This window comes from Cynocephalus volans, chromosome X (genome assembly GCF_027409185.1).
Source record: "Cynocephalus volans isolate mCynVol1 chromosome X, mCynVol1.pri, whole genome shotgun sequence".
NCBI classification, from domain to species: Eukaryota; Metazoa; Chordata; class Mammalia; order Dermoptera; family Cynocephalidae; genus Cynocephalus; species Cynocephalus volans.
In genome coordinates, this window is record NC_084478.1 from 171,221,939 (window position 1) to 171,246,335 (window position 24,397).

The 24,397-nt window shown below is 36.0% G+C and overlaps 1 protein-coding gene across 3 annotated transcripts in view; it reads left to right on the top strand.

Moving 5' to 3' along the window:
• Positions 1 to 24,397, top strand: part of BRCC3 (BRCA1/BRCA2-containing complex subunit 3) — a 90,996-nt gene that overhangs the window by 6,276 nt on the left and 60,323 nt on the right. For all 3 annotated transcript variants that reach the window (XM_063083217.1, XM_063083214.1, XM_063083215.1), the window contains exons 4-7: positions 74 to 193; positions 4,295 to 4,382; positions 9,550 to 9,638; positions 11,085 to 11,140. In XM_063083217.1, the coding sequence (XP_062939287.1) occupies positions 74 to 193; positions 4,295 to 4,382; positions 9,550 to 9,638; positions 11,085 to 11,140 (353 nt within the window). The remainder of the gene's footprint in view (positions 1 to 73; positions 194 to 4,294; positions 4,383 to 9,549; positions 9,639 to 11,084; positions 11,141 to 24,397) is intronic.

Genomic DNA, 24,397 nt, shown 5'->3' on the forward strand with positions numbered 1-24,397 from the left:
TACAAATATATAGTTGAAGGAAGATGTTATTGGAGAGAGATAGAAGTAACCATTTCTATGGATTTTCCTTTAGGTTGACAACATCAGAATTGTTCACATTCATTCTGTCATCATCTTGCGACGTTCTGATAAGAGGAAGGACCGAGTAGAAATCTCTCCAGAGCAGCTGTCTGCGGCCTCAACAGAGGCGGAGATATCCTTCCTGCTCAAAGACAAACTTTTACATGCTCTGGGGCTTCCTGGCCACATTGGTCTGCTTGCTGCAGTCATCCTGCTTTAGGTGGTTTCATAATTTCTTTGTTATGACTGGTCCCCAGTTTTCATATTTACCCCTTAGATCCAGTTATTTACTGAATCACAATGTCAATTTCTCCTTTGAGCAGCTTTTATTAGAAGAATTAGAAATTTCTGATATTCCTGCTCCTAAATGCCGAAAGATTCCAGGGTCAAATACTTTGACAATGAACTCTGCAGGGAGTCCCCTCTACTTTCTTCCCTACTTCCTTCTCATCTCTTCTCCATTCCTCTCTGCCTCTCCTTCCAGTTTTCCTAATATCATTTAATTTCTAGATCTTTCACTGTCTTGGTCTCTGCCCTTTGGAGAGATTCTCTTTTAAGACTTTCCCTCAAAAAATGCAATGCTGAGAACCGAATGGAATATTCCATGTTAGATATAACCAAAGAATGATCGAATGGGGCATTTGCTACCTATGATCTGGACTCCATACCTCAACTATAGCAAGTTAAATTTGCATCAGTGGTTTTAGTAATTTATCATTCTTGTAGATTAAGTGAATCTTTTAGTCAACTAAAAAGTAATTTTTAAAAATAGGTAGTACACGTGCATAGTAAAAGCTTTAGAAAGTACAAAAAGGTATACAAAAGAAGTATTTCTCCCCAACCTCTGTGTCCCAGTTCCCCCAGGGTCCCGCCCCAGATATAACCAGTGTTACCAGTTTTTCATGTATCCTTACAGATGAATTCTGTACGTACGGAAACATATATGGTTATTTTCATTTTTTAAAAAGTATTTAATACATATTTAATAAATATGATGGCTGATGACATATAGTATTCATCGTTTTTCCTCTAACAGTGCATCTTGAAAATTGCCTACATCAGTATAAAATCTGCATTGTTCTGATAACTGCACAATATGGCAGTGGATGAATGTTCCATCATTTATTTTGCCTGTCCTCATGTACATGCCTAAGATGTCGGTAATGTTTTGCTCTTACAAACAGTGCTGCGGTGAATAACCTTGTACATGCTGTATTTCACAAATGTTTGTGCATATCTGTAGGACCAATTCCTAGAGGTGGAATTGCTGGAGCAAAGGTTATATGCACATGTAGCTATAGATGTTTTACCAGTTTACCCTCTGGCAATGTATAAGAGTGCCTGTTTCCCTACACCCTCACAAACACTATGTGTTATCAAAGTTTTTGTGGCCAATCTGATCATAAAAATTTTACTTATTGCAATTTTAATTTGTCTTTTTCTTATGAGTAATCTTGATCAGCTTTTTATTATTAAGAGTCATCTGTATTTTCCTCTAAATTATCTGATTACTTCCTTTGCCCATTTTTCTATGATTTGGTAATCTTTTTCTTAATAACTTACAGGCACTCTATATGAGGATACTTCAAAAAGTTCATGGAAAGATTCCTACTATCTTTTAATTCTCTTTTTTCATGAAATTTTGAAGTACCTTCATATATTAAGAAAATTAGCCTTATGAGAGGAGGGTAGTGTTTTTTTTTCTAGTTTGTTCTAGTGTGTGTCTGTTTTTTCCAATCAAGTTGTTTTTACATTTTTATATAATCAGATTTACAAATCTCTTATGGTGTGTACCTTTTGCATCTGTTTTTTTAAACTATTAATTTTGAAATAATTATATATTCATGGGAAGTTGCAAAAATAGTACAGAAAAGTCTCTGTTCCCTTCACCCAGTTTCCTTTGAAGGTTACATCTCACATAATTATGGTACAATACGGAAACCAAGAAATTGATGTTGATACAATGTGTGTAGTTCTGTGCTATTTTGTCGCATGTGTAGATACATGTAACCACTACAGCAGTCAAGATACAGAACTGTTCCGTCATTATAATGGTCACCTCATGCTCCCCTTTTATAGTCGCACCCACTTTCTCTTTCCCACAACTCCTAACCCCTAGCAACCTCTAATCTGTTGTCCCTCTCTATAATTTTGTCATTTCAAGAATGTTAGTGGAATCATATAATATGTGATCTCTTGAGATACAGCTCTTTTCACTCCCCGCTCCCTTCCTAATCCCTTACAATCACTAATCTGTTCTCTATCTCCTCGTTACGGGCTGGCCTTTTCTGCTGCTTTGTGTTCCTGCTAGGGTTTGATGGGACGTCCCATGTGCGCGTTGGGCTTTGTACTCCAGTGCTGGGTGACTCTGTTCCGTGACACACGCCACGAGCTGTGCTGTGGGATGCTGTGCAGGTATCGGAATCAGTCTCACCCTCCTGAGTGTCGCGTTGCAGATGTGCTGCGTGGGACCAGAGCAGCTCAGTGTAGGTTACCTTTTCCACACCACTGAGGCAAGAAGACCCTTCCGAGTGCCCTGCCCGAAGCCTCCCGAATGAGGAGGCTCTCCGTCCTGGCGAGTGGGGACTAGTCTGGGTTCCGCTTGCCTGCGGGGCAGAGCCACCTTTCATCCCGGGGTGGGGGTTCCAATCCCCAGCCTCAGGTAGTTTCCTCCCGCGCCGGTGCTCGTCGGTGGTCTGCTGAACCCTGCAGCCGGGCCCTCTGCGGAGATACAGGGCTCTGTGTCTCCTCTCTGGTCCTCTGCCCTGCGACCTCCAGCCGCCCGGACTCTGAGCCATCTCCTAAAGCCAGGGAGTCTACTGGGCTGCACTTCAATTTCCCTCTCTACTCTATGGCCTGGATGGCCTCTCAAGGGGCTGTTTCCCATCTATTGGCCTTCCTTACATGATGACCCGTGCAGTGAAAATTGGTGCTTCATATATGTTGTCCAGTTTCTTTGTTTATTTCAGTCAGGAAGATAAATCTGGTCCCTATTACTCCATCTTGTCCAGAAGTAGAAAGTCCATTCAATTGCCAAAATACAATTTTATTGTGCAAAAGATGTTTATTATTATCTTTTGTGACTGATAAGGGGATCGCAACCCTTGGCTCGGTGTCATCCGCAGCGTGCTCAGCCAGTGAGCGCACCGGCCATCCCTATATAGGATCCGAACACGTGGCCTCAGGCGGTCCAAGCACCGCACTCTCCCGAGTGAGCCACGGGGCCAGCTCAAGATTTTATTATTGTGATTATTAACTTCAAAGTGTAACTAGTTCATTTGGTCTCTGAAACTACTCTATTTGCTGTTGTTGACATGGGCAGCCTGCCAGAGGGAAATCACACGAATTAAAAAAAAGTCTTGTGGGCCGACCCCGTGGCGCACTCGGGAGAGTGCGGCGCTGGGGGCTCCCGCTGCGGGTTCGGATCCTATATAGGGATGGCCGGTGCGCTCACTGGCTGAGCGCGGTGCGGCTGGTCACAAAAAAAAAAAAAAAAAAAAAAAAAAAAAAAGTCTTGTATTTCTTTTTAAAAAATGGGAGTAGGGGCCAACCCTGTGGGTCACGCGGGAGAGTGCGGCCCTGGGAGCGCAGCGACGCTCCCGCCGCGGGTTCGGATCCTATATAGGGATGGCTGGTGCACTCACTGGCTGAGCACGGCACGGGGGACACCAAGCCAAGGGTTGCGATCCCCTTACCGGTCACAAAACAAAACAAAACAAAAAAATGGGAGTAGAGTGGAGCTAGAGAGACGATTGAAGATTCTCAAGTTGATCACGTAAATGACTTCTGAAGATTTAGATAAGCTTCTTTTCAGATAGCACAGTGGTAAGGATTTGCATGATCAAACATTAGCTAAATTGGATTAAGAGGATGTAACTATATACAGTAGTGGAAACCATATGTATTCTATTTTAAAAAACCTTTTGGCTTTAAATGAGCATTATGGGAAATTTTGAGCATTGACCTCATCTCATTAAAGCGTAAGAGGCTAGGGCCGAGCCGTGGCGCACTTGGAAGAGTGCAGCGCTGGGAGCACAGCGACGACGCTCTCACCGCGGGTTCGGATCCTATAGAGGACTGGCCGGTGCACTCTCTGGCTGAGAGCCGGTCACGAAAAAGACCAGAAAAAAAAAAAAAGGTAAGAGGCTTATTTTAAATTTCATGATGCTTTCCGAGCCCTTATTAGCCTCAACAGTTTTGTTGCCACATTCTGAAAATACCTTAACAGGCACACAGGTTGGCTGAACTCACAGGCCGCCCCATGAGGGTCGTTGGCTGGTATCACTCCCATCCTCACATTACCGTTTGGCCTTCACATGTTGGTGAGTATTCCATTCAGAAATGAATATCATTTTCCTTCTCCATTACAGAGGCTATGGTTATTTTAAACCAAAATTTGACTATCCTTAAACAGATGTCATTATTTTGATTCACTTTGCCATGCTTTAAAAGTAATGATTTATGTCTACTGGTTATTTTTAATAGAGAGAAAATTTCAACACCCCATTTTGACTGTATTTAGGAAATCAAGACTAACAGTAGGCTGATATCCAATATATATGTTAAGCTGTAAATGAAAATTGCTGATTGCTGAATATCTCTACTATCCTGTACACTCCCATTCTGAAGACTCAAAGGTGTTAAGGGTAAAATTTGTAAAATTTATAAAATTGATTTTTATAATCTCTATTTACACAGAGTCCATTGGAGCTCTCAATCTATCTCCTCACCCTTCTAATCAGTGTAATGTAACTAAATTGCTTTTTCTCTGCCTTTACCCCTTTTTGAGAAGCATGGTGGTTTCTTAATCTCTATCTGCTTCCCTAGAAAGAAGAATAACTTTACTTGGGGAAAGTGAATTAATATTCATGAGCTCTTAACTGTTTGCTAATGGTTTACAAGTGTTTTCTCCTTTAATCCTCATGGTAACCTATGAGTTAGAGATTCCCACCCCCCACCATTGTACAGATGAGTAAACAGACTCAGGTGGCTTAAGTAAGTGGCAGAGGTTAGAATCCAGGTCTGACTCCCAAGTCTTTGTGCTTTTCACTGTGATGTGCTATTTCTGGTCCTATGGGCTTGAGCTGATAGTAAATTCTATACTCATCTACACTGTGATATTAATGGCAAAAAATCAGCAGCAGTGCAGTCTTAGACTTTAGTCAGAGACAAGTGCTCTTGAGAAATAGAGTAAGTAGTTCTGAGTCTTGCGGGAGGAGTGCTTCTCAGAGTCACCTGGGAAAGCTTTTACAATATGTGTCTGCTCAAAATTTAAACTTTCCCAGACCCCAACCCAGACCTACTGTAACAACCTTTGGGGAGTGGGTCCTAGGCAGGTATATTATTGAAAAGTCCTCAATGAATTCTGGTGCACAGCTCCAGTTAAATACTGATGTAGAATAAGGGACATGACAGACTTTCTCTGTTTCTTGCTGACAGAAATTGACCTGACCTGCTGTAACGTAATAGTGGTATGCCTAAGATATCCTGTAATAATAAAAACTGTACTATTGAAAAGTTTTTTCAATGGAAAAGAAAATGTTTGAAGCTAGAACTTTCAATAACAATAATAAATGTTTTAAACTTTTATTTTGACATAATTTCAGACTTAAAGTTGATAAAATAGTACAAAGAATTCCTGAATCCACTTCTCCCAGATTCTTCAAATGTTGACATTTTGCAACATTTGCTATATCATTCTCTCCTTCTGTATATATGTGTGTTTATATATATTTGTGTGTGTCTCAGTATAATTTTTTCCTGAAGTACTAGAGAGTAAATGGCAGACATGGTACCCTTTACCCCTAAATACTCTTCAGTATGAATTTCCTAAACACAAACTTATTCTCTTATATAACCACAGTACATTTATCAAAATCAGGAAATTAACGTTAATAAAATACTATCATTTACATTACAGACTTTATTCAAATTCTTTACTTGGATCACTAATGTCTCAAGAAAGTTTGTTTTTATAGCTATAAGTGTATTTCTGTAAAACCTTAATATCAGTGATAAGTATGTTTGATTTGTTTTCCTGTTAACATCAACACTAAAATTAGATTGGCCTCAAATTTCTCCCATGGTAGTGGCGTCAGCCAGAGAGAACTAAGTACCAACCATAGTGAAGGAGATGTTCAAGCTCATATTCCTGAACAATTCCTGCCACTATGGTAATAAGTTTAGATGGAAAAGTTATAAAATTTTGTGGTAAAAAGAAACTCCCTAAGAACTTAGGGAAAAAACTTTATCAGTCTCTGAAATGGAACACCCAAAAAGTTTCAGAATTCAGAGAATAATTGAATTCTCTCAGGGAGAAGATCTGTGCCATTAAGTAAGAACCTGGGGAGGAGTTTGCAATATAGCAGTAACAGTACTGGGGCAATTTAAATCTTTATGGGAGGCAGTTAGGGAAAAAAGCATACTGCAGAATATAACTGAAAAAAACTCTAAATTATGAAATGATTAAGGAGCCAAATGCAAATAATACAACACAAGATAGATTTGGAGTCCAGCTCATGGAGCTCCTACCTAGAACAAATACTGGAACATGCAATAAAGGCTATGCTCAAAGTTATCATAAGATGAGGGTTGGGAACAACAGCTTTGGATTCAGTTAAGGACCAGCTCTGTGTTAGAATCTCCTTTCAGTCACTATTGAGAAAATCTTTTAACCTCTGTCTGCTTCTCTAGTTTCCTCTCTGTCAGGAAAGGATACTATATTATTCATCTCAGAGTTGTTAGGAGCAGTATGTGAAATCATGTATATGGCACCTTGTCCCATGCTTGTCACAGTAGCTGTTCGCCAATAAAATGAACAACAAAATAAAGACATATTTATCTCAAGGACATGGAGGGAATATATTAAGTATCTAAGTTGAAGGCCAGATAACATTCAGAGGATTAACAGTAAGTATACATCAGGTCTCTCATCTGAGATCTCAAGATATTTCTTGTTTTCCAAACAACTCCAAATACCCTTTCAAGAATTGGTACCCTATAAATGTATACAATTATGATTCGTTAATTAAAAAATAACATTAAAATAAATAAGGGGGGGGACAATTCAGTCAAACAGGGGCCCTGTATTCCAATCCTCAGGAAAAAAAGCAAGTGATGAGCAAAAACAAGCTGATTTAAAGTATGTACTGTAAGAACTCTTAATAGGAAAAGAATGCCAGCCTGTATTAAAAAATGACAAGTGAGAAGGAGTGAAATCATTTTTTCTGTTAATGAAAAGGTATCATTTTACATGGGTAGGGAGAGAAATGTGACAGCAATGTGTTTATATGTGTGTGTGTAATGAGAATTTTTTTTTTTTTTTTTTTTTTTGTCGTTTTTTCGTGACCGGCACTCAGCCAGTGAGTGCACCGGTCAGTCCTATATAGGATCCGAACCCGCGGCGGGAGTGTCGCCGCGCTCCCAGCGCAGCACTCTACCAAGTGCGCCACGGGCTCGGCCCAGAGAATTTTAATGCTTTTTATGATAACGTCATTAGTGAAGTTATGTCAAGTTCCAGCAGGTTAAGTAAGACTGTGTTCTAAACATATTTTAAAGGATCATTACATAAAATGATTGTTTAAGAAATTTATTGGAATAATACAGTTGTGGCTCCTCCTGTCCTGGACCTCATGATTTTGTGAGGGAAAAAAGAAGTTAAAATACTAGTGGGAAAACAAAGAGTAACAATGATAAAGAAAAAAATAGAATGTAGTCTACATAGAACATTCATGCCAGCAAATATAAACACGGTAAAGACCTATAAAAATAACACCTCAGGATTAAGGAAAAAACACAGTAATAAGATGTCATTAAAGACAACTTACAAACCTAAATAAAGACTTGAATAAAAACTGATGGGCTAGGTTAAACTCCATGGGGAATGTAAAGGTAGTAGTTACATAATCAGCAAAATGATAAGTAAAAAGATAGGTCCTTCATAATAAAAGGCACAGTAAATAAGGAAACTCTACTGAGGTTAAATACTTCATTGTGTATTTCTTAAGAACAACGATATTCACTCACACAATCACAGTGCAATTATCAAAATCAAGACATTTAATATAGATAGTATTATGTAAACTCCAGAACTTATTCAAATTTTGCCGGTTATCCCAATACTGTCTTTTATAGCAGTTTTTTCTTTTCAATCCAGGATCCATTCTTGAATCATGCTTGGCGTTTAGTCTTCATGTCACTTTAGTCTCCTTTACTCTGGACCAATTCCACAGCATTTTTTTCTCTTTCATGACATGGACATTTTTGAAGATGGAATATTGCTCCATTTGGCTTTGTCTACTGTTTGCTCATGACTAGGTTCAGGTTATGCACTCTTGACAGGAGCAGCACATGAGATGTCATCTCACAACCCCACCCCCCATCAGACTGGCTATTATCAAAAAGACTGAGAATAACAAATGTCTGTTGGTGGGATTGTAAATTAGTACAGCCACTATGGAAAACAGTATGGAGGTTCCTCAACCAAGTACAGATACAACTGCCATACGATCCAACAATCCTGCTGCTGGGTATATATCCAAAATAATGAAAAGCATCATGTCAAAGGGACACCTGTACTCCCATGTTTATCGCAGCTGTATTCACAATAGCCAAGATATGGAACCAACCTAAATGTCCATCGACAGACAACTGGATAAGTAAACTGTGGTCTATATTCACAATGGAATACTAAGCCATAGAAAAAAATGAAATTCTGTTATTTCCAGCAATGTAGATGAATTTGGAGAAAATTATGTTAAGTGAAGTAAGCCAGATACAGAGACATACTGAATGTCCTCACTCATAAGTGGGTGCTAAGAAAGAAGGAAAGAAAGAATGAAAGAAAGACCACAATGATACATTGAACTTTCAGAAGGAGAGAACAAATCTGTGGTGACTAGAAGTGGGAAAGATGGAGACAGAGGGGGGTTAAGGTGAAATTGGGTAAGGGCCATAAAGAATAACGATGATTTGTAATAATGAATATGCTGATAATGATCATCACATACTGTACACAAATAATGATAGTCAACACTGTATCCCCAGGATATGAATAATCAATTATACTTCAGTAACAAAAAGCTTCTTCCATAATAGTTCTACACTTTCTTTACTATCAAGTATAACAGAGTCACTTTCTTAGAAGCTGTTCAAACAAAAGCCTTTTTTTAGGAAATGTTCTCTTTTTCCTCTAATGCCTTTCTCTTTGAGTTCCCATGGAGGAAATGATCAAGTTTTGGGAGCTAAATGAAGTTTTCAATTTCTCTTTCAATGTCACATTTCGTAGCAGAGCTACTCACAGGCTAGGCAGCCTAGAGTTATTAATAAGTTTTGTTATTTAATTACTGACTTCCCATGGTTTTCCCCTAACTTAGTAAAATGTTTACACTTTTACAATTATATTGTTCTTAAGTGTATTCCTGTTCTGCCTGTAGAATCTGCGAGATACAGTTTACTGACAGAAGATTTTTTATTTTTGTTTATTTTCAGACGTCCGCACACAAGCCATGTACCAGATGATGGATCAAGGCTTTGTAGGACTTATTTTTTCCTGTTTCATAGAAGATAAAAATACAAAGGTATCGTGTGTGTGTGTGTGTGTGTGTGTGTGTGTGTTTGTGTGTGTGTGTGTGTGTGTTTATGCACACATACACAGTAGAGGAAAATCTCTTTGCAATTTTAATAGGGTGGCCAGGGAAAGTTTCACTGAGAAGGGTCATTGAGTCAGGATCTGAAGAAGGTGAGAGAGCAAGTCTTATGGATTTCTTGGGGGAGGAGCGTTCCTGTCAGAGGAAATAGCCAATGCAAAGAAACTAAGGTGAGTGTGGCATGTTCCTGGAACATGGAGGAAGTTGGTGTGGCTGCAGCAGAGTGAGAAAGACTGTGACATTCCAGTTTGCCTCTGTCAGTCCCACTTTTTACTAGATTATCCCAGTGTCCTATTTAGTTAGCCTCTTTCCTTCTTGAAAGTGTCCCAGTTTGGATGATAACTCATTTGGTCATCCTAAATGAGGTCCAAAAGTTGACTGGGGGCCAGATCTTGTAAGGCCTTGGCTTTGATTCTGAGTTGGAAAGCAACTGGAGGGTGACTTATGTTTTAGTGAGATCTCTCTGGTTGCTGTGTTGAGAATATGCTGGATGGTGGGCAGTAATCTAGGCAAGAGGTGATGGAGGTTTGAGCACGGTGGTAGGAGTGGAGACAATGAGAAGTGGTTGGATTCTGCGTATATTTTGATGGCTAATATCAGTAACAACTGTTAGCGTTTATCACCTATTGTATGGCATGTACTTATTAAGTGCTTTACATAAATATGCTCTAATCCTGACAACATGCCTATGAAGAATATTATTATCTCCATTTTATGGGTGAATAAACTGAAGGTCAGAGAGTTTAAGCAGCTCAATCAATGGCTAGTCTTGCCATTCTCTATTTGGATTCTGTTTGAATTAAATTCTGTTTGAATTTTATGTTCATGTCAAGAAGTTTTAATATGTGCCAGTTCAAACAAAAAGAAAATTACTAAAAAAGTAAAAACTAAAAAGAAAAAACATTGCAGGCATGAATTCTGCCAAGAATACCATGAGTATCCTATCATTTAGTACTTTAGTTATAGTCTTAGTATTTGTGTTATTAATAAGTATTCTTCATAATATCACTCTTTTCCAGAAGCATTAAATTTCAGTATCTTGATCATTATACTTCAGTTGAAATGCTTTTGGCTTTGTATCACAAATTTATTTATTTATTGTCAGTATAAATAGTTGAATACGTTTGTCAGCTTCTTGGTTCTCAGGTTTGTTAGCAATTCCCTGCTGTCACATGAGCAGATATTTTGTTGTGACCATTTTATGTTGACTGAGTATATGATCCATCTTATAGAAATTCATTTATGGCATATTCCATGTATGGAATCTCTTTTAATCTTTAACTTCCAGAGGGACCTTTGGGTTTTATATTAAAGTCTACTAAATTGCTATTCCTTTCTCAATATTAATTCTTTCCTTTTTTTTTTTTTTTTTGGTAGACTGGCCGGGTACTCTACACTTGTTTTCAATCCATACAGGCCCAAAAGAGCTCAGAGTAAGTATGACAGAGACATATATATATTTATTGGTGGGCTAACCTCTAGTCCAGGGAATTCTTTTTTTTTTTTTCCTTTTTATTTTATTTCTCTTGCTGGTAAAACACTAGGAACTCCATATTTCTACTTATACCCATTAACAGTTCTATGAAGAATTAGAATCTCTTTAGCAGCTTGGATATTGGGGATCTAGGAAGCTAGATCATATAAGCAGTCTCTTCACTGTTACGAAATCACGACAGTGCTGTTCCACATTTCCTTTCTAATGCTTATTCTAAACTGATTTGTACTGCTAATTTTCCTTTCTCTGGCAAATTGTAAAACAAAGACTGAGTATGTAGGGTATTTAGATTTGTGTGGATTCTTGTCTTTGCTCTGCCATAACCTTGATTTCAGAATTACAATATCTCATTTAAATGTTTGCATAGGTCATTTTCCTCATTAAAATTCAATTCAACCTAAATTAGCAAATCTTAATTGTGTATCTGTTATATGCCAACACCATGGTAGATACTGAGCATGCAGAGATGAAAGCCAAGTTCATTGTCTAATTGGTAGATGGAAGCAAAGACTTTTAATTTTTTACTTATAATATTTGTCAATTTATTTTTATAGCATTGTTTGACATAGCAAATATTGGGAAAAAATTTAGATGTTTATCTATATATACATATAATGTAATAATACGCAACCATAAAAAACAAAAAACAACAAAAGAAAAACTATGAGGAAGCTTGGTAGTAATACAAAAATATCTCCAACCTACACTGTTAAAAAAAGGACAGGGTACGAGAACAGTGCATATAGTATGCTAACATTTGTGTAAAGATGTGGAAGAGAAATAGATACATGAAGACACCTGCATATTTGCTTGTAAATGCACAGAAATGCCTAGAAGGAAATACATTAGTCACCTCAACAGAGAGGAAGTGGGTATGAGGGAGCAAGAGGTGTGGAACCTTCATTGTATCCTTTTCATAGATTTGGAATGTGGAATCATTCAGAAGTGTTACTACCTGGTCAAGAAACATTAATTTTTAAAATTTTCACCAAACTAATAGCATATGCATAAAAAATTTCAAATGATATAGAAGGACTTATGATAAAGTCTCACTCCTCAGAAGGATGTTTACTGTGATATCTCTAAATAACAAACTTATGGTATCTTTCTTGATTTACCAATTTTAGATATATCTATACTCCTTATTATTAGTGTCATCTTGCCCTCACAAATGAGGATTTAGCTCTCACTGCTCCATCTCCATTCTCTCCAATGTAGTTACATTATAATTTTTTGTAATTCTGTTGGTTATTTTTCTAATCTTAAATAAAGTTTGCCTTTTTATTCTATTAACAATTGACAAGAGATGATATCTCTTGGCTCTTTATTGTTACTTGTAGTTTTACCATAAGCCTTTAATAAGACAGTTAATAAGTTAATAAGACAGTTGTGAACATCTGTGTTGTGTGTTGTAATCATAATTGCATTTTCTATGCTTTGTTTATTGGTTGATTCTAAGAGTAGAAAATTAATGTTTATATTATTATGATAATGTAATTAGTATTCCTAGTACAACGAAGCAGTGTAAAATAGCATACTGTGATTCTACTTCCTTTCTTGTATAGCTTTTTACTTTTACATGAAGTTTTGGATTGCTTTTCCACCCTCATTTTTCTGTGTTGTCTCTGAGCTCCAAATTCTTAGGAGTAATATAAAAATATTTGGAATCTCTGCTTTTCCTGGGATTGCCCCCGAAACCCTTCATCCTCCTACCCTAATCTGATATCTTCTCTAGGCCTGCTGCACAGCTGATATCCTGGATTGTATCCATTTGTGGTCTGGATTTTATGTCATCTTTCTTGGCTCACGCTGTCATTTTGCTGGAAAAGATCTTCTAGTAAATTACTAAGAACAATGTGCATGTGAGCTAAACTTTTTGAGTCCTGCTTATCTGAAATGCTTTTATTCTTAATTAATAACCTTACTGGATAAAGATTTTTAAATGGATTATTTCCCCCCTCAAAACTTTGAAGGCATTTTTCCATTGTTTTTAAATATCCGTTATTATTGATAATAAGTCTTTTGCCAGTCCATTTCTTTTGTAGGGTACTCCCCCCCCAACAGTTTTTAGGAATTTCTCTTTATTCTTGATGTTGTAAAATTTTTCATGACATATTAGATATCTTATTCAAACTATTGGGCACTTCCAATCAGACAGCACGTGTATTTCAGCTCTGGGAAGTTCCCTATTATTTTCTTTTGTATCCCCACATAAAACAAACCACAACCTACCCAGTTCTTGGGGAGGGAAAATCTTATTCATAACTCAGTCCAATTCCATAATTTAAACAGTTGCTTCTAGTTTATATCAATCTTGGAGAATAACTTTTCATTCCTTCAGTTACTTTCCTTACTCCCTGTGTTTGACTCTAGAACAGCATCTGAATTATTGAGGAGATGACTTAAATGAACCTATGCTGTATGGAAAGGAGGCTTTTTGGTCTCATAATGGTTATGGGAATCAGGGCAGGAGTGCTTGTACTCATGGTCACTATTCTCCTTAACTTACCCAATTTACTCTTCTTTCATGTACTTGAAGTCCTAGCAGGAAGAGATGTATCACCAGCTTCCTCTCTTACAGCTGCTTCCCTCCTCCTCCCCATAACTTAGTAGGACAGATGTATCACATCCTTTTCTCTATTCTTGGTAATTCCTCCCCATGTTTCCCTTTTCTCTTTCTAGAATTTTTATCAGTCAGATATTAAAGGTTCTAGACTGACCCTGGTGATTCTTTTCATTCATATTTTCTGTCTCTTTTGTTTTTTTCCTGTTTTTCAGATATTTATTTTATCTTCTAATCCTTTCATGGAATTTTTTATTTTGGCAATTTTGTGTGTGTGTGTGTGTGTGTGTGTGTGTGTGTGTGTGTGTTTTGGCACTGGCAATATGCAATTTTATAATTTTAATTTTCAAGAGTTTTTTCATTCTTTAGTGATTACTCCCATTTCACAGCATCCTGTTCTTATTTTATTGATATAATGTTGAAATGTTAAATTTTCTTCTGTTTTTGCAGTTATCTGTTTCCTCTGTGGTCATTTTTTTCTATTTAAGTTTTTTTTTTTTTTTTTTTTAAATCTTATTGGTCCATTTTTAAGAACAAGGTGTCCTTGGCTTGTCACCAGGAAGCTTTACTTTAGGGTAAGTGGGTTGGGAGTCAGCCATTTTGTTCACATATCACTAAATACTAGACTTCCAGTATCTTGCTCTGGGACACCAATCTTAACAATTGCTGTCATATTTCCTCCCAGATGGTTGATTATTATTATTGTTGTTAGTAGTAGTAGTGTTACCTATTTGTTAGAAGAATTCTTGATACTGCTACTGCTACTGACAATGATGATGATGATTTTGGCTTAAGAATGAAAGCCTGTTTACTACACATTCTGTGTATAGGCAGGCCCAATCATGGAAGAGCACAAAAGAGAGGAGTAACTACAGTCCCAAGTTTCTGGCAGGAGGATCAAAAGGAGTCCGAGAAATCACATAAATGGCTTCCAGGAAATTATGTAAAGGAAAGAATGTGATAAAGCAACTTCATAAAGCTGTTATAAATTTCTGGGCTCAGCCTTGAGCAGTGTATACATGGATCTGATCCCAGTTAGCATAACTGAGAACAGAATTAACCAACAGACCACCACAGAGGTCTCATACTGACCACAAGGTGGTGGAAAGATTCAAAGAGCACTACAGTGGCTCTGAAAACTGAACTGCCATTGGAACCACTGCCCACAGAAGGCTGTGGAATTTTCAACCTGAACCTAAGTAGGTAGATTGCATACTGAAACAAAAACAACAACATTCTCCATAGAACCTAAACAAAATCCAGCATCTCAATATAATATTCACAATACCCAGAATGCAACTCGGAATTCCTTGGCATGTGAAGAACTATGAAAATTTCAGCTTGCATGGAAAAAGGCATCTACAAATGCCAATACTGAGATGACACTAATGTAGGAATTGTCTGATAAAGACTTTAAAGCAACTATTACAAAAATGTTCAGGAAAGCACTTTCAAACACTCTTGTACAATGTTTAAATAGAAAGCCTCAGCAAGTAAATGCAGGACATAAAGAATTAAATGCAAATTTTAAAACTGAAAAATATAATCATTGAAACACACACCTCACTAGATGGAATTGATAGCAGAATGTAGATAACAGAGGAAAGAACCAGTAAACTTTGACGATAGATGAGTAGAGATTATCCAACCTGAACAAGGGAGAAAAAACCATATTGACTAAAAAAGCAAAGAGAGGGAGTGACATATGCAAAAATAGCAGAGTAGGAAACTTCAAAAGCCCAATCCTCCACAAAAGTAGTGAATACTGTAACAAAAACTGTCACATCAACTTTATTGAAACTGTTGAAACTAATCAAAACTTTACAGCACCTAGAAAAATGCTTAATCAAGGGGAAAAAACAGCAGAACCTTAGTGTTTAAAGAAATCTCTATCAAATCACTAGACAACCACGCAGCTAACAGGACAAAGAGCTCAGTCAGCACACATAACAAAGAATACAGACTATAAAAATAAGTTCAGAAAAGTCACTAAACACGTAAACAAAATCAGAAACAATAAGCAACAATGAACCTCGGGGAGGGGGTAGAGTCTGATTCCCAGAGATGTCAGATTATAATATTCAAAATGCCCAGTTTTAACAAAAAAATAATGAGGCATTCAAAGAAACAAATTATGGCCTATATACAGGAAAAAGAAACTAATAGAACCTTTCCACAGGGAAGTCTAGACATTAGACTTACCAGACAAAAACTTTACAGCAACTATTTAAAAGAATCTCAAAGAACTAAAGGAAATCATGTACAAAGAACTAAAGAAAACCATAAGAATGACAGAGAATATCAAGTAGAGAATATCAATACAGAGACAAAAATTATAAAAAAGGAACCAAATAGGAATTCTGGAGCTAAGAAGTACAATCACTGAAGTGAAAAATCTAGTAGAGAGGTTCAATATCAGAATCAAGAAGGGAAAAGAATCAGCAAACTTGAATGTAGGTCAATTGAGATTACCCAGTCTGAGGTGCAGAAAGAAGAGTGAAGAAAACTGAACAGAGCCAAAAAGACATGCAGGACACCATTAAACATGCCAATATACTCATAATCAGAGTCACAGGGGCAAATGAGAGACAGGGGCAGGAAAAGTACTTGAAGAAATAATGGCTAAAAACTTCCCAAATTTGGTGAAAGACATGAATCTGTCAAGAAGCTCAAAGAACTCAAAGCAGATAACTCAAGGTGATCCACATCAGAAAGCATTATAATCAAAGATTTAGAAGCCAAAAGCAAAGAGAATCTCCACAGCAGCAAGAGAGAAGTAACTCATTAAATACATGGGATCTTCAATAAGACTGAGAGGCAATTTCTCATCAGAAACTAGAAAGGCTGAAAGGCAGTGGGTCAATATATTCAAAGTGCTAATAGAAAATTTAAAAAAAAACAACTGTGAGGCAAGAATTTTACATCTTCTGGCAAATTTATCTTTTTAAAATTAAGGCAGAATCAAGACATTCCCAGATAAGCAAAAACAGAGAGGTCATTACTAGTGGATATTCTCTACAAGAAATGCTAAAGGGAGTCCTTCAGGCTGAAATGAAAGGACACTAGACAATAAATTGAGTCCACAAAAAGAGATCGAGAACACCAGAAAGTTAACTATACAGTTAAATGTAAGTCAGTATAATGTATTGTCAGTTTGTAACTTTTCTTTTTTCTCTATATAACTTGAAAGACTAATACATAGAACAATTTCAGATCTAAGTTGATGGGCACAGTGTATAAAGATATAATTTCTAGCAATAACAACTTAAAAGGATAGGAATAAAAAGTATATATAAGCAGAGTATATTATTGAAACTAAGTTGGCATTGATTCAAACTAGATTGTTACAAATAAGATGTTAATTGTAATCTCCAGGGCAATTATTAAGAAAATAATTAAAAAGTATATTGTAAAAGAAATAAATAAGAAGGGAATAAAAATGGTGCACTTGAAAGTATGTATCTAACACAAAAAAAGGGAGTAATGGGGGAACAGAGGAACAACCAAAAAGACATATAGAAAACAAATAGCAAAATGGCATAAATAAATCCTCGTCAATAATTACATTATATGTAAATATAACACTCTCCAATGAAAAGACAGAGATTGGCAGAATGGTTAAAAGAGAAAAAACATGATCTAACTATATGTTGTCTACAAAAGATTCACTTTAGATCCAATGTCAAAAGTAGGTTGAAAGTAAAAGAATGGAAAAAGATATTCTAAGCAAACAGTAACCAAAGAGAATTGGAGTGGCTATAGTAATATCAGGCAGCATAAATAAAGTTTAAGACAAAAATTTTTACGAGCGACAAAGGAGGACATTTTATAATGATAAAAGTGCCAATCCAACAAGAGGATATGACAATTATAAACATATATGCACCTAATAAAAGATCTCCTAAAACATATGAAGCAAAAACTTACAGACTTGAAGAAAGAAAAAGGTTCAAGAATAATAGTGGGAGACTTCAACATTCCACCTTCACTAAAGAATAGAACAACTAGACAAAAAAAAAAAAAAAATTAAAAAGGAAGCCTTGAACAACATTATAAAACAACTATACCTAACAAACATACATAGAACACTCCACCCAATAGCAGCTGAATACACATTCTTCTCAAGTGCACATGGAACATTCTCCAGGACAAACCATTTGTTAGTCTACAAAATAAGTCTCAAAAATTTTAAATGACTGAAATCACGTGAAGCATCTTTTCCTACAAAAATAGAATGAAATCTGAAATCAATTACAGAAAGAAATCTGGAAAATTCACAAATAGGTAGAAATTAAACAGCACACTCTTAAACAGCCAACAGGACAAAGGAGAAATCACAAGGAGAATTAGAAAATATTTTGAGACTAATTAAAATGAAAACACAAAATAATGAAATGTATGGGATACAACAAAAGCAGTGTTCACAGGTAAATTTATAGCTGTACCCATCTACATTAAAAAAAAAATCTCACACTCTTGCTCATGCCATTCTCTTGCCATGTGATACCCTGAGTTGCTGTAGAGAATCACTACCCAGAAGAAGGCCCTCACCTGGATGTGTTCTCTGGACTTTGGACTTCATAGCCTCTGGAACTGTAAGAAATAAATTTCATTTCTTTATAAATTACCCATTTTCAGGTATTCTATTATAAGCAACAGAAAATGGACTAATACACATGGCCTACAGGGAACAAGGCAAGATATCTTAATTTTTATCTCAATTTAAGTATCATGAGAACCTAAAATAATGTTATTGTAATTATTACTTGCGTAGAAAAATAAGAGGAATGTAAAAAACTTATTAGAGATTGATTTTAAAGGACTTGAGTTATTTCTCAGCTTCTATGTCATTTTCATATCTTTGTTTTGTCTTGGATGAATCTGTTACTGTGTACTCCTTCAACTGACTGGTAAATTATATAGCAGAAAGTATTCCGATAGTAAAAAAAATAAAAGTTCCCTAAGAAATTTTAGTATAAAATACCATGAAGAATTTTCATGTTCTTTAAAAAGGATGCTGTTAAATACAAATTTAGTATAATAAATTCTGATTTTACCTACTGTTAAAAAAATAAAAATAAAGAAAAAATAAATATCTCAAGTAAGTAACCTAACTTTACACCTTAAGGAACTAGAAAAAGGAGAGCAAACCAAATCCGAAACAATCAGAAGAAAGGAAATTATGAATATTACAGTGGAAAAACAAAACAAAACAAAATGAGTAGAGAGATCAACAAAATTGACCTTTCTTTAGCTAAACTGATAAAGTGAGAGAAGACCCAAATAACTAAAATCTGAAGTAAACATAGGGAAATTACTACCAACCTTACAGAATTAAAAAGGTGAAACTATGGGCAATTGTATGGCAACAAATTAGATAACCTAAGTGAAGTGGACAAATTCCTAGAAACACACAAATTACCAAAAGTGTTTAAAAAATAGAAAACCTGAACATAACTATAAAAAATGAATAGATTGAATCAGTTATCAGAACCTCCTCAGAAGAAAAGTTTAAGAATAGATGGCTACAGTGGGCAGTTCTGCCACACATTTAAAGGAAAATTAACACCAATTCTTCTCATATTCTTCTAGAACATAGAAGAGGAGGGAGCACCTATTAATTCTGTGTGACCAGCATTACTCTTATACCAAAGCTACACAAAGACTTTGCAAAAAAAGAAAATTACAAATATTTCTTATGAATACAGATGAAAAGTCCTCATCCAAATACTAGAAAATTGAATCCAACAGCATATTAAAAGGAATATACACCATGACCAAGTGGGATTTATTCCAGACATGCAAGCATGGTTCAACATAAGAAAATCAATTGATGTAAAACACCACATTAATAGAATAAAGGGGAAAAAATGATGCAGAAAAAGCATTTTTAAATAACCCAAAACCCTTTTGTGATAAAAATAACCAGAAAACTAGGAATAGAAAGGAACTTCCTCAACGTTTATGGGCATTTATGAGAAACACTGACATTATACTCAATGGTGAAAACTGAAAGCTTTTCCCCTAATCACAGGAACAAAGCAAGGATGCCTGAATTCATCGCTGTTATTCAACATTGTAGTAGTAGTTCTAGCCAGAACAATTTGGATGAAAAAGGCATTGAAGTTGGAAAGGAAGAAGTAAAAATATCTGCATTTGTGGGTAACGTGATCCTGTATATAATAATATACTGAAGAATCCCCCTAAAGCTACCAGAGCTAATAAAAAAATTAAGCAAAGTTCCAGGGTTCAACACACAAAAATCAGTGTGTTTCTAAACACCAGCAGTGAACAATCCAAAATGGAAATTAAGAAGAAAATTCCATTTAAAATAGCATCAAAAATAATAAAATACCTAGAAAAAATTTAACCAAGGAGGGAAGAGACTTGTACAGTTGAAACTAGAAAACATTGCTGAAAGAAATTAAAGAACACCTAATAAATCAAAAGACATCTTACATTCATGGATGGGAAGACTTAATGTTGTTAAGATGACAATACTTCCCAAAGAGATCTACAGATTCAGTGCAATCCCTATTAAAATTCTGGTGGACTTTTTGCCAGAAGTGGAAAAAATGGTCCATTGCAATGGTGCTGAATAGCCAAAACAATATTGAAAGAAAAGAACAAAGTTGGAGAAATCACACTTCCAGATTTCAAAACTTAGTACAAAGCTTTAGTAGGCAAAACAGTGTGTAACTGATGTAAATATAGATCAATGGAATAGAAGTGAGAGTTTAGAAAAACCCATGTATCTATGGCCAATTGATTTTCAACAAGTGTGCCGATGTTATTCAATGGGCAAGTAATAGTCTGCTCAACAAGTTGTGCTTTTACAACTGGATATCCACATAGAAAAGAGTGCAGTTGGACCCTACTTCACACAATATACAAACATTAATTCAAAATAAGTCAGTGACCTAAATATACACATTTAAACCATAAAACACTTAGAAGAAAACATGGAGTAAATCTTTGACATTGGATTTGGCAGTGTATTCTTAGATAAGAAACCAAAACCATGAATCACAAAAGAAAAAATAGATAAATTGGACTTTTTAAAAATCTAAAACTTTTGTGTGTCAAGACATTATCAACAAAGTAGGAAGACAACCTACAAAATAGAAAACATTTCCAAATTTTATATCTGATAAGGATCTACTATCCAGACTATATAGAGAACTCTTACAACTCAACAAACAAAAAGATTAACAACCTGATCTAAAAATGGGCAAAGGTTTTGAACAGACATTACTCCAAAGAAGATAAATAGCCAACAAGCACACAAAAAGATGCTCAACCCTATTAGTCATCTGGAAATTACAAATCAAAATTATGAGATACCACTTCACACCTTCTAGGTTGGCCATAATAATACAAAAGGGAAAATGACAAGTCTTGGTGAAGATGTGGAGAAATTGGAACCTCTAGACATTGGTAGTGGGAATGTAAATTGGTTCAGCAGCTTTGGAAAACATTTTGGTGGTTATTCAAAAAGTTAACCATAGAGTTACGATACGACTTAATAATTCCATTACTAGGTATTTAACCAAATGAATTAAAAACAGGTACTCGAACAAATACTTGTACATGAATGTTTATAGCATCACTATTAACAATAGCCAAAAAGTGGAAACAACCCAAATATCCATCAACTGATGAATGGATAAACAAAGCCTAGTATATCCATTTAATAGAAAACTCATTCATAAAAAAGGAACAAAGTTCTGAAACATGCTATAGCCTGGAAGAATCTTGAAAACATGCTAAGTGAAGGAAGCCAAACGCAAAATGTCACATATTGTATGATTTCATTTATAGGAAATATCCAGAATGGCTGAATCCATAGAGACAAAAGGTAGACTGGTGGTTGGCATGGACTGGTTGGAAGGAACAATGGCAAGTAACTGCTTAATGGACACAGGGTTTTATTTCAGGGTGATGTAAAAGTTTTTGAACTAGATAGAGGTGGTGGTTGCACAACATTGTGAATGTACTAAATGCTTCTGAACGGTTCAACTTAAAGTAGTTAATTTTATGTTATGTGAATTTCACTTCAAGTTTTAAAAATGGGCAAAGGACTTGAATAGACTTTTCTCCAAGGAAGATGTACAAATGGCCAATAAACACATGAAAAGATGCTCAACATCATTCATCATCAGGGAAATCAAAAATGGCTATAATTTTTTTACGAGAAGGAAAATAATACAAGTTGGCAAGAATGTAGAGAAGAGGGAACCATCATCTGTTGCTGGTGGGAAGGTAAAGTGGTTCAACTGCTGTGGTAAAGTTTGGCCATTCCACAAAAAGTTAAACACAGACTTACCATATGACCATGGAGTTACACTCCTAAGTATATACCCAAGACAAATGAAGACAAGGTGTTTGTAGTGGATTGAATTATGTCCCCCTGAAACTGACTGAAGCTTGAATTGTGTTCCCTGAATTTTATGTATTAGAAACTTAGCCCCCACTGTGACTATTAGGAGGGTGGGAAGTCCTATTATGGTAATTGAAAGGTGGAGCCTTGAAGAGGTGATTAAATTGTAGGACCATGCTGTAGTGAATAGATTATAAATGGTGGTCAGGGGCATGGTTCTGAGGGCTTTAAAAGAAGAGAGAGGAGATTCTTTCTCTTTCTGCTCTCTCTGCTCCACCATTTTCACAATGTGATACCCTGCCATCACTGAAGTCACCACCAAGACCTTCACCAGCTGTGTTCCCTGGACTTTGGACTTCCCAGCCTCTGAAACTAAGCAATAAATTTCATTTTCTTTATAAATCACACAGTTTCAAGTATTTTTTAGAAGCAACAGAAACGAACTAATGCAGTGTTCAAACAAAACCTTGTATACAATGCTCGTAGCAGCATTTTTCATAAATGTTGGTTTCTTCTGAGGTCTCCTTGGCTTGCAGATGGCCACCTTCTTGCTGTTTCCTCACATGGCATTTCCTCTGCATGCACATCCCTGGTGTCCCTTTGCATGTCCAAATTTCTCCTTCTTAGGAGGACAGCAGTCAGTTTAGATTAGGGCCTACTCCAGTGGCCCCATTTTAACTAATCACCTCTTTAAATGCCCTGTCTCCAAATACATCACATTCTGAGGTATTGGGGGTTAGGGCTTCAACATATGAATTCGGCGGGGGGGCGGTGGTGGTGGCGTGTATCACCTCTGTCCCATAACAAGGAGTGACTGCTTAATGGATACAGGGTTTCTTTTGGGGGTAATGAAAATATTCTGGAATTAGTAGTGGTAATGGTTGCATAACATTATGAATGTACTAAAAGTCACTGAATTAAATACTTCAAAATGGTTAATGTGTTTAATTTTGTTTTCTGAATTATACCTCCATTAAAAAAGTGAACAGAGCCATGGGGATCTGTAGAGTTAAAAGGTCTATCAGTCATCCCAGTCCCAGAATTAGAATAGAAAGAGTGTATGGTACAAAAGAGTCTCCTTTCTCCATTTCTGTTAAGCTTTGTACTGGAAGTCTTATCCAGTGCAATAAAGCAAGAAATAAAAGACATATAGATTGTAAAAGAATAAATAAATTGATTTCCATTTGCATAAAACATGGCTATCTATATTAAAAGAAAAACCCCAATGAATCTACACATAAATTCATAGAACTACCAAGTGAGGTTACAGGATACAATGTCAACACAAAAGTAATCAAATTTCTATATACTGGAAATGTAAAATCAGAAACAAAAGTGTTGAAAATAGTACCATTTACAGTACTTCCAAAAAATGAAATAAGTAGGTGTAAATTTATCAAAATATATACTGGATCTGTATGCTGAACCACAAGACGTTCATGAAAGTAATCAAAGAAGTCTTCATTAAATGGAAGGACATACTATGCTCATGGATTGGAAGATGCAACATAGTAAAAATTTCAGTTCTCCCCAAATTAAGCTATAGATTTAGTGCAATATCAATCAAAATTTCAGCAAGATTTTTTTTGTACATATAGGCAAACTGATTTTAAAATTTTTATGGAAAGGCAAATGAACTTGAATATGTAAAACAATTTTTAAAAGGAAGAATAAAGTTGGAGGAATCACACTACCCAATTTTAAGACTTACTATGGGTTTGGAAGTCTTCTCTTCTTTACCCAGATACCATATCCAAACAAGGCTACTACAAGAAAAGAAAATTGCAGGCCAATATCCCTAATGAACATAGATGCAAAACTCCTCAACAAAATACTAGCGAACCAAATTCAGCAGCATATTAAAAAGATTATACACCATAAATAAATAGGATTTACTCCTAGAATGCAAGAGTGGCTCAATATATGCAAATTTACCAATGAAATAAACTACATTAACAGAATGAAGGTAGAAAACACACGATCATCTCAATTGATGTAGAAAAGGCATTTAGCAAAATTCAACATGCTTTCATCATAAAAATACTCAACAAATTAGGAATGGAAGGAAACTACTTCAACGTAATAAAAGCCATATATGGAAAACCCACTGTGAACATTCTTCTCAGTGGTGAAAGATTGAAAGCTTTTGCTCTAAGATCAGGAATGAGAAAAGGATGCTCACTTTCACCACTTCTATTCAACATAGTACTGGAAGTCCTAGTCACAGCAATTAGGCAAGAAAAGGAAGGAAA